Raw genomic sequence first — 11,820 nt, forward strand, 5'->3', positions numbered from 1 at the left:
ATGTTGTACCGTGTTTTTAATTGTATACAATTTGTATGTGTATGCAACGTTTTTCTGGTCTATGACTGTAATAAAATTTTACTACTACTACTACTACTACCAATTAAGTGATTTCTAAAAGGCTCAATTTGGCTTGGATCACTTCAGCAGCAGCTGAAGGGCTCTGCTTGTATCACTTAGGTCATCTTCGGGCTGTCAGTATTTTGGGGGAGAGATTCAAGCACATTCCTTCAATTTAGGTTTACAGAATTCAAGTGGATTAAAGCACTCTGGTACAACCAATCTACTCTTAAGAACAGTATTTGGGGTTAGGAAAGTGATGGGGAAATGTGCTGAAAAGTGTGGGATAAAAGTGATTAATGGTGAGGTGAATAATATTGCACAAGCAAATCAGGATTAATGTTCATTTGTTCCTCACAAATAAATCAGAATGAATGTTCTACCAAGACTGGCCATATGCTAAGCTCCATGTAAACTTCATGCAAGCAAATCAGGATGAATGCTCAATAAATAGAACATCTGCAGGAGCTCTTGAATCATCTTTTAATACACAATTATTGCTATTCTGATAGATACCAGAACAAACATACAACTTCAGCAAACATCTCCCTCCAAGAATCAATCCGGAAAAAGGAAATTCTGCTCAAGAGTCAAATGAAAGTTAACTTCTGGCTGAAATTCTAATTCCAAATACCTGGGAATAAACCTTATTGAATTCAACAGAATTTACTTCTGAGCTGACATAGCTAGGATTGTACTGCAACACATCAAAACGTAGCAGAGAATTAAAAAAAAACAGATCAGATTGGTTTACTTGTATCATTAGACTATCACAGGACAGGAATTTCACAATAAATGTATACTGCATATCTAAATCTAGATCTATCTATACATGATTCATGTAGACTCAAATAATAATAATATAAATTTAACATTCTGAGTCTCTCTGGACAGACACGGCATTTCTTTTTTTAAAAAAGTGTTTTTAACTAATAAAATTCATCACTCGCGTTAGCTACATACATAACCTATGCAAGGTAATGGTGGAATAGCACACCTCTACACCAATGCAAGTGAGAGGCCACATTTTATATGAGGAACTGAGAATAAAGAATTGGATCCAAATATGGGTCATGGGCCTGACCAATTTGTGCAAGGATTTATGCCATCCTCTCCCAGCAACCAACCCCCCAAAGAACTCCAATGTAGTGGGTTGGGACTGGGATGGGCAAATTTTGGTTTCTCTCCATTTCTTACTTTTACTGTCTTATGTCCAGCTCTCCACATTTCCACATCACCTTGAGAATTCTTTTTAGTCCTCATGAAAATTCATTAGCATTTTAGTGCAACATTCTCCTAATATACACAAAAAATGTATGTAATTTTGACTAATGTGCATGTTTTTGCAAATCAATGTTGTCTAATACAATTCATTTTAATGTTATTTTTTCTAAAATATGTGTTGTTATGCATACTTCACCCTAGTATGTGCATTTCTGTACACATGATTTGGCTTACTTGGCTGAAGAACTGCACTGCAAAATTCGAAAAAAGTGTGCATTTTGAAGGATGACCATGTTTCAGTTTGCATAGTGTTTCCAAAATGCAAATTAGGCAGGTTCACCTATAAATAGAAACTCAATTTAATTTGTCCCCCATTCCTAGTTGGGAGACCTTCCTAAACAGCAAAGGATGTGGTTGGGGAGAGGCTAGAGGTCGGGGGCATCACCCAAAATTCGATAGAAGAAACTTGCACAAAAGAATTGGGATGTGTGTGAGATGCAGCTTAAGCAATCATGTTAGGAGACTTTTTATTTTTTTTGGTATTTTCCACACTGCTTCTTGGATGTCTTTGTTCCTGAAACTGTAAATAATGGGATTAAGAACTGGTGGCAAAACTGTATACAACACTGCAGAGAGCAAGTCCATAGTTGTGGAAGAAAGTGCTTTAGGCCTCATGTATGAAAACACAGCTGTGGTGATGAATAAAGAAAAGACAGTGAGGTGGGGAGTGCAGGTAGAGAAAGCTTTATATTTCCCTTCAACAGATGGGATCCTGAGCACAGCAGAGAAGATGTACCCATAGGAAACAAAGATGAACCCACTACATAATGAATCCACTATAATCACCATGACAAGAATCAAAATTTGATTAATTTTTGTATCAGTACAAGAAATCTTTTGCAATTTAGGGACATCACAGAAATACTGCCCAATAATATTGGATGCACAGAAATTTAACCTGAAAGTGACAGCAGTCTGTAACGATGCATGGATTAGATTGGCTATCCAGGAAGCAGTTGCCATTTGGATGCAGGCACCCCAGTTCATGATTAGCCCATACTGTAGAGGGTGGCAGATTGCAACATAACGGTCATAAGCCATGATAGTGAGCAAGGAGAGTTCAGAACCCGCAAAGGTGAAAACTGAGAAAACCTGGGCAACACATCCAGCAAAAGAAATAAGTCTGTTGTCTGTCAAAGAAGTGGCCATGGATTTGGGGATGGTGGTTGTGATGTAGCAAACATCTGACAATGATAGGTTGACCAAAAAGAAGTACATAGGGGTATGCAGCTGGTGGTTTAGAGCTACAGAAGTCATGATGAGAAAATTCCCCACGAAGGCCATTAAATAGATGCAGAGAAACATCACAAAATACAACATTTGCACATCTCGGTCATCGGAAAATCCCATCAGCAGAAATTCTGTCACTGTAGACTGGTTGGCCATTTTATATATTTGATTTGTTCTATAAAAAATATTTCTAGAAGAGTAGCTGTGTTTGTCTCTTGTAGCAAATCTGATAGAGAAGCTTGTGGCACCTTAATGTAGAAAGAAATTAATATTAGTCAATTAGTAGAGGGAATATGGAGGCAATATGAATACCTTGCAAATATCTATTCACTGCCAGATTAACCATGGATTATTATTATTTTTTAAAAAAAATTGTCTAGGTTTCAACGAAAGATATAACCCTGTGCAGGCATAATAGCTCCTGTGTACATCAGCATGGTGAGTAGTCTATGAGTAGCTGAGTAGTCTCACCACCATGCATATCATGTGCTCGTTTCCTGGTGCCCACATGTACAGTCCAACTATTTGTAGGGTAGGGGCATTCACACATATGGTTACACTAAGACATCCATGGGATCTGAACCTCTGAATGATTGGTGTTTAAGCTCCGGTGGGAGCATTTGGGCGTATAACACAGTTCCCTTTCCTACAGACTCTTGTGCTCTATTTGAGCTTCTTTTTCAAGCACCTCACCTTACCTCATCAAAAGTCTACCCAAGGTCAGACTGCACATCGGAATACTGGGCTCATCCATACACTGCCTGAAACAGGAATCCTGTATAAGTATTGAAACAGATGCTGGGTTTGCTCTCCTTCCCCAATGTGATGTAACGAGTGATGCAAATAGTAGACTTGTATTCACACACATTGAACTGACAATTAATCCTCCTCAAAACGTGAGGGGAAAGATAACATAGATTGGGCATGTGAATAGTTACATCTCCTACATCAAATTAACATAGACTGACAGATGACGATCCTTTCCTGGAACATAATGGGTTGGTCTAATAAGTTTATGGAGGTAGACCTGTCCCCTTTTTTGTTAAATTTTAAGATCATATGCCTCCAGGAAACCTGGGCGTTGACAGATTCTTCAATATTTCTAAATGGCTTCAGAGCTTTTACTCTCCCGGTGATTAAATTTAACAGTAATGGAAGGGGTAGTGGAGGCCTCTGTATTTTCATTTCTACGGATTTATTCGTAGATATTCAAATCTTGAACCTAAACTGTGATCACTATGTTCAAGGTGTGAGGATAACAGGATCCTCTTCAGATGCTCTCATCATCATAAATGCCTATTTACCCCCTTTTATAGCCAGAAGACTAGCTCCCGGATGTATTTGGGATAAATTATCAGAGTTTCTATCATTTGTTGAATCTCAATTCCCTTTTGATAGGATAATACTTTGTGGGGATTTTAACGCTAGACTGGGCCCTGGGTGCACTGACGGTCCTTCATCGAACCATGGCCTGGCCCCTGCCATCCCCCTAAATACTAGGATCTCTCAAGATCACATCACTAACAAACAAGGCCTGAAGTTAATAGAACTTATTCAAATACATCACCTGGAGTGTTTACATGGCTCAGCCATAGACTTGTCCAAAGGTGCATTTACATTCCTTTCACCTAGAGGAGCTAGTGCTATAGATTTTACGTTTGTCTCAAGGTCTCTAACACCAGAGGTTCTTCAGTTTTCAGTATTAAACCGAATTGAGAGTGACCACTTCCCCACCTTGACAGTATTGAGTTTAGGCCACCCTTTTCCTTTTACTGTCTTATCACACCAGGCGGGCCTCCAAATAGCCGATCGTAGAGTCCGTTGGTCTCCAATTTTAAATACCTCTGCCTCGCAATTTTTGGATAGCAGTATTATGCTTGCTCTTAGGAGTGAAGCTATGGACCCTGAGACAGATGCACTTAATTCTTATCAACATATTATCACTCTTTTGAAACCTATGTTGATTCAGAGAGCCCCCCTCAAGGCTGCTCCACCCTTGAGTAAGAGGTGGTTTATTTATTTTATTTTTATTTATTTGTTGAATTTCTATACCGCCCGACTAGCGTGGCTCTCTGGGTAGTGTACAACAGAAAAAATATAAATATATACAATAAAATCCTATGATTCAGTGCGAGGAACACATTAAGTAAAAATCCACAGACCTAAAATCAATTAAAACATACTTAAAAGTTTAAAATGCCTGAGAAAAGAGGAAGGTTTTAACTTGGCGCCGAAAAGATAACAACGTCGGCGCCAAGCGCACCTCATCGGGAAGACTATTCCACAGTTCGGGGGCCACCACTGAGAAGGCCCTAGTTCTTGTTATCATCCTCTGAGCTTCCCTATGAGTCAGAACTCGGAGGAGGGCCTTCAGTGTTGATCGTAGTGTATGGGCAAGTTCATATCGGGAGAGGCGTTCCGGCAGGTATTGTGGTCCTGCACCGTATAAGGCTTTAAAGGTTAAAACCAGCACTTTAGATTTGGCCCGGAAACATATTGGTAGCCAGTGCAAGCAGGCCAGAACAGGTGTTATATGTTCAGACCGCCTGGTCCTTGTAATCAGTCTGGCCGCCTCATTCTGCACAAGCTGTAGCTTCCAAACCATCTTTAAAGGCAGCCCTACGTAGAGCGCATTGCAGTAATCCAGTCGAGAGGTTACCAGAGCATGAACAACTGAGGTGAGGTCCTCCCTGTCCAGATATGGACGTAGCTGGGCTACCAATCGAAGTTGGTAGAATGCATTCCGTGCCACCAAGGCTACTTGAGCCTCGAGTGACAGGGAAGGATCTAAAAATACTCCCAAACTACGAACCCGCACCTTCATGGGGAGTGTTGACTAGGATTGTAAAAATGCTAAGCGCCAATTAGTTAATTTTGCACGTAGAACAATAAGGGTTCCAACCCCATTCCGTCATGGTCACCTTGCCCATCTGCGCTCCTCTTATAAGCTATTGCTAAGACAAAAAAAGGCTCTGTTTATGAATGTGCAATGGCAACAGCTCAATCAAGCGCTGTTGGATGGAAATGAGCGTTTGTTTTGGGATATGGTAGCTGGTGGGTCTGGATCCAATAGTTATTTTATAACTGATCAAATTTCTGCCTCAGGGTGGTATGATCATTTTACCAAACTCTACACCACCTCTGCTGATATTTCTGGCTCTCCCCCGCTTTTTAAGGAGCTGTTCTATTCTGATTGGCCACCGGTTACGGTAACCCAAATCCATGTTCTTATTTCCTCGTTGAAAAAGGGCAAGGCCCCGGGAGAAGATATGATACCACCTGAACTTCTTACTAATTTCCCAGACTGGTGGGCACCCATTTTTGCCAAGTTGTTCACCCAGATTAATACCACAGGCATTATGCCGGAGGGCTGGAAGCAGAGCATTGTTATCCCTATCTTTAAGAAGGGCCAGAGACAAGATCCAAATAATTATCGGCCCATTAGCCTATTGGACATTGGAGCTAAGTTATATAGCAAACTCCTTTTGCTCAAATTAGAGGAGTGGGAAACAGCTAATGGGGTTATCTATCCAGAACAAGCTGGGGTCCGGAAAGGGCAAGTACCATCAATCACTGCTTTATATATAATATATATAAATTTTATTTTTCAGTCGCCTATCTGTCCGGGTTAGGGACAGTCTAGGCGACGTACAACAGAAGTAAAAACAATACATATATATATCAACACAACCAAATTTAAGCTAAAAAAAATCCTTCAGTTCATATAGCATACAATTAATCTGTCCCAATCTTGTAGGCCTGCCTGAATAGCCATGTCTTTAAGGCTCGGAGAAATCTTGACAAGGAGGGAGAATGTCTGAGATCAAAAGGGAGGGAGTTCCAGAGGGTGGCGGCCACAGCAGAAAATGCCCTCTTTACCCTATATTTCTTAGCTAGAAAATCGATGCTGGGTCCTACAAAACATCTTTATGCCGCCTTCGTCGACCTGGCGGCTGCTTTCGATTCAATAGATAGAGGTCGACTGTGGGATAAGCTTGCTTGAACTAATATTGATAAACGCCTTCTATATTTGATCAAGGAATTGTACTCTAATAACAGCATGAGAATAAGATTGGGAAACAATTTAACAGAACCAATTCTGGCAAATAAGGGTGTAAAACAGGGCTGTATTCTTGCACCAACTTTATTCAACCTTTACTTGAATGATATTGTTACTGAACTGGCGAGTCCATCATATTTTCCTCCCTCTATGGGAAGTAGGAAGGTTACAATGTTATTATATGCGGACGACATGATACTTTTATCTCTTACCCCCATAGGCCTAAGGAGACTACTGGCGCATTTGGATGTTTATTGTAAAAAGGAACAATTACAAATCAATCACCAGAAAACCAAGATTATGGTTTTCGGGAAAAGATTTAGTAAACACAAATGGGTTATAGGAGATCATCCAATAGAACAATGTCGTTCCTTTAAATATCTAGGGATCCAGTTCCACGATACTCTCTCCTGGAAAAAACAAATTGCTGCCACTAAACTATCAGCCACTAGGTCTGCCGGGGAAATTCTCAGATTCTATAGGAGCGTGGGGGGTTATCTTGTGGCCCCTGCTCTGAGAATTTTTCAATACAAGGTCTTACCTCAGATTCTATATGGGGCGGCTATATGGGGTTGGGAAGTCTCTTCCTTCCCTTGCCTAGAAGCCATTCAAAATAGTTTCATTAGACAGCTTATGTGCTTACCTCCTGGCACTCCTTCCACGTTCTTACGAGCCGAATCTGGCCTTTTTCCCATTAGTGCCCAGATCCATAAATCCTTGTTAACGTATTGGACATTGTTAACTAACGCAACTGCTAAGACTTTGGTGAAAGCCTGTTTTGATCTGGCCGTGTTGGCCAGTCATTGGCACTCTAGATTTTTGATTATATGCCACCAATATCATATCGCACCCCTGCCCTTTTCTTTACTGAATAAAGCTAAATGGCGAGAACAGATAGAACGACATTGTATATGGTTGGATAGGTTAGCAATTTCCAACTCTAAGTTCTCAAAGTGGTATGGCACATTTAAATCTGATCATCTAATGGCTAAGTACCTGTCAAATCTTTTATCTGTACATCTGAGACACGCTTTCACAGCTTTAAGATTGCAGACAATGCCTAGTGCTATCACGTCTGGCCATCATCAACAGATTCTGCGGTGCCAGAGGTTGTGCATTTGCCTTTCGGGAAAGGTAGAAGATCTGCCCCATTATCTACTCGAATGCCCACTCTACTCACACCCAAGACTTAAATATCTTGATTCCTTGATCAAGTGTTTGGGCTCTTATGGTGAAGAACAAATTATATACTCTCTTCTTGCTGATACTGATTTCATGGTCACCTATAGGGTGTCCCATTTTGCCCTGGCTGCTCAAACGTTGAGGGCCAAGGTTTTAGGGCTTTCAGAGGCTGTTGGTTTTTTTTTACAGTTTTTTTTACAGTTTTTTACAGTTTTAATTGTGTTATTTTTAGAGTTGAACATATTTTATTATTAGAGCTGGTGGTTTTGTGTAATAATTGTTTAATTACAGAATTTTAAATGTTTAAATGTTGTGATGGCCTAAGGCCTGGCAATAAACTTATCTATCTATACCATTGAACTGACAATTAACCCTCCTCAAAATGTGTGGGGAAAGATAACATAGATTGGGTGTTTGAATAGTTACATCTCCTACATCAAATGCAGCAGTGCAAACGTTCACTCAGTGTACTTGTCTATAGTATTCTTGGGGCAGGGGTAGTGTAGGGATGGGGTACCTGTGGCCTTCAGATATTGTTAGACTTCAACTCCCATCAGCTCCAGCCAGAAGAGCTGGTGGTCAAGGATGATGGAAGTTAGAGTCCAACAACATTTAGAGGGCCACATGTACCCCACCCCTGACATAGAGACCAGAGTGTTGAATGAAATAGAGCTAGGAAAAAAAATGATACATTTGAGGAAGTTGGCTTGGAAGAAGGTTTGCTGCTTGAGGTGTGCTCCCTAATCCCACATTTCTATCAGGTAAATTAATTTCACAGGGTTTTTTTATATAAAAAATCCAAAAACTGTTTAAGCAAAGAAATATATGTATAGGAAGTGAAGCAACTCAAACTATGTTCAGTTCTCTTAAAAATAAATTTGCAATCAAACGAACACATGAAAAGTTTACAGTCTGACTTGGTGCGTGTGGGATATTAAGGAGAAAAAAATACTCATCAGACTCATCTTGGTTTCATGTCAAATCAAGTATTAGAAAACATAATCAGATCCTTGCTATAGCTTCTACGAGCAACCTTCTTTAATGATAGAATTCTCATATCTGTATTAATACTATTACTGTATTCTACCTTTCACAGTATTTTCAAAGTGACATCTGAGCACCTTAGAAGCCCTGGTCTCTACTGAGGATGAACTAAGAGGATTCTACTCACCTCTGTTCTCTTCTTGGAAGACAAGAGTGCCAATATGCTTGAGTGTGGTCTTTATTAGAAGATGCCTATTCCATGACGATGAAGAGGAGGAAGAATTGAGTCATGTGTTTCAGGGAGGCACTCCTTGGAGAACATCCACAGGCCCCATGATGATTTGCAAGGCCTAACTTACAATAAAAGTGATGCAATTGTTTATCTTTCCTGCCTGTTCTTTCCCCTCTAATGTCTATTGGCGTTTCATATATATTGCATTGGTGTGCAGAAATAGTCTGAAAACTGATAGTCGAAACAATAAAGAAACGTCATGTTTATTACTGCAAGAAAATATAGTCATACATCCCAATGCAGTCATGAGGCTTGTCCTTGGGGAGCCATCTCTAACTAACTGAGAACAAAGAGAAGGGGGGGGAGGGAGCAAAGCTGAGGAAAGAAATAAACAAGTTGCTTTAGAGAAGGAATCAGCAGAAGGAAGAACAGATTGCCTTTTCTATCACTCCCCACTGGTTCAGGCTATTTGTAACAAGTGTTAGTACTTTATTCCCAACATTTTCAAACTACTGACTCTTAATCCCAGCCTTATATTAGTGACGCTTTACAGTGACTCACTGATTGATGGAGACTCTCTGGCTAGGAAACTGCTTTCACGTGCTTCTTGCATCTTTCCTATTGTCCAAGATAGTAGTATAAAGTTATTCTGGCATTTGGGGGTAGGGTGGGATCCGCTTGGTTGTACCGGTTTGGATCATATTCTGCTGAACTAGCAGGTGGTTATGGTTCATTTTCTTTACTTTTTTTACTATTCCGTGATTTTACTGATCTGTGGTTTTTTTCTCCTGAAAATAATGATATTCTTATCACTTCTAAAAGTGTTTTCCTTTTCAAAAGTAAAGGAAAATGGCTTTCTCTTTGCCCCATGACACTTATCCAATCCACCCTCCATCTTTACCTCTTTCTTTCAAATCATATTGGCTCCTCTCCCCTCTTCCAGATATGGGAGAAAGCAAGAGATTGCCTGGTCAGCTTTCTTGAAAGAAAGGGAAATATCACCTGATCAGTCTCATGTTAGCAAAGTAAAGACATGCTGATGAGTTTAACCTTAACAAACCAAAGACCCATGGAGGTCAGTTTCACATTAGTGAAGCAAAGATTCTGATCAGTTTATTTATTTATTTATTATTTGATTTGTATCCCGCCCTTCCTCCCAGCAGGAGCCCAGGGAGGCAAATAGAAGTGCTAAAAACACTATAAAACATCATAAAAACAGATCTTAAAATACATTAAAACAAAACACTGTTAAAAACATTTTTAAAAAAGCTTTAAAAAGATATTTAAAAAGGGTTAAAACATTATTAAAAGAACATATTAACAAGCAATTCTAATACAGATGCAGACTGGGATAGGTCTCAACTTAAAAGGCCTGTTGAAAGAGGAAAGTCTTCAAAAGGCGCCGAAAGGATAGCAGAGACAGCACCTGCCTAATATTCAAGGGGAGGGAATTCCACAGGGTAGGTGCCACTACACTAAAGGTCTGTTTCCTATATTGTGCAGAATGAGCCTCCTTGTAAGATGGTATCTGCAGGAGGCCTTCACCTGCAGATCGCAGAGATCAACTGGGTATAGAAGGGGTAAGACTGTCTTTCAGGTATCCTGGTCCCGAGCTGTATAGGGCTTTGTACACCAAAACTAGAACCTTGAACTTGGCCTGATAGCAAATGGACAGGCAGTGGAATTCTTTCAGCAGCAGGGTGACATGTTGGCAATACCCTTCCCTGTCGGGATGCGGAATTGGGGTCCCGGGGATTTAGAGTCAGAAGACGAGGGGGAGGGGAGCCCCCTGTCAGACTTGAGTGAAGGAGAAGGAGAGGAATGTCCAGAGATAGGGTTGCCAAGCAACGGAGATCCTGGGAGCGCCAGAGTCTCGGAGCCAACCTTGAAAGTTCACACGCCTCCCCCTCCGTCCGGACCTCCCCTTACGCCCATACCGGAGTTGGAATCTTCAGAAGGGGAGGGGCTGGCGCTTCCCCCCTCACCGCGTACTCGACGACGAGTGAAGAGACAAGAAAGGGGGAGGGGGAGACAGGTGGCCCCTGAGGGTGGATTGAGGCAGAGTGAAAGGCTTCGCGCCCGTTTGGGTCCTACTTAAGAGTTGGGCGGGAAAGTGCACTTTGCTCTGTCAACTATCTTTCCATGTCGCAGGATCTGTAAGTCAGTGGCGCTTTATGAGAAGGCGCAGCGTTTGTGTGGATGTCACTCTAATAAAAACTGAATTGCTTTCACCCACCGGTCTGGTTCTTCAGTCTCATCCTGGACCCGACAGCTTGACAGAGCCACCTAAATCACTCTCAATGCTCTCTCCACGGGACGAGGACAAGATGTCAAAGGGAGCGGAAGGGGGAACAAATCCCACTTCTGAGACGGAAGAAGTGAGACTCTTGAGGACTAATGTGGCTGATTTACAGACGGATGTTCAATCCTTGCTGGCAGCAGTCAAGGCGCTGAAAACGGATAATCAGGCCTTGAAAGCCACGATTGATCGGATGCGAACCGCCCCTCCAGCTGCTGCGGTAAAGGTGCCCATTGGATTACCCCCAAAGTATGCGGGACAAAGTGATCAGTTGGCAACCTTCGTGGCTCAATGTGAACTATACTTGGATGTCAGGAATGCAGAATTTCCGGGTGATGGGGCTAAAGTGGCATTTGTGATCAGCCTCCTGGAGGGAGAAGCTGCAAAGTGGGTGACTCCATATCTGGTGAGAAAGGATGCTCTCCTAGGAAGGTACAGAGGATTCATACAAGAAATGACCGAGATGTTTCAAGACCCGCAAAGAGCGGA

At 41.4% G+C, this 11,820-nt stretch overlaps 1 protein-coding gene across 1 annotated transcript; it reads right to left on the bottom strand.

The window, feature by feature from the left end:
* Nucleotides 1–289: 289 nt before the first annotated feature.
* Nucleotides 290–2,736, bottom strand: LOC133367821 (olfactory receptor 14A16-like). Its single transcript, XM_061591923.1, has 2 exons — nt 1,811–2,736; nt 290–350 (listed from the first exon to the last, which is right to left on the bottom strand). The coding sequence occupies exons 1-2, from the start codon at nt 2,728–2,730 to the stop codon at nt 290–292; spliced, it is 981 nt and encodes a 326-aa protein (XP_061447907.1). The 5' UTR covers nt 2,731–2,736.
* Nucleotides 2,737–11,820: the final 9,084 nt, after the last annotated feature.

This window comes from Rhineura floridana, chromosome 11, assembly GCF_030035675.1.
Source record: "Rhineura floridana isolate rRhiFlo1 chromosome 11, rRhiFlo1.hap2, whole genome shotgun sequence".
In the NCBI taxonomy this organism is placed as follows: domain Eukaryota; kingdom Metazoa; phylum Chordata; class Lepidosauria; order Squamata; family Rhineuridae; genus Rhineura; species Rhineura floridana.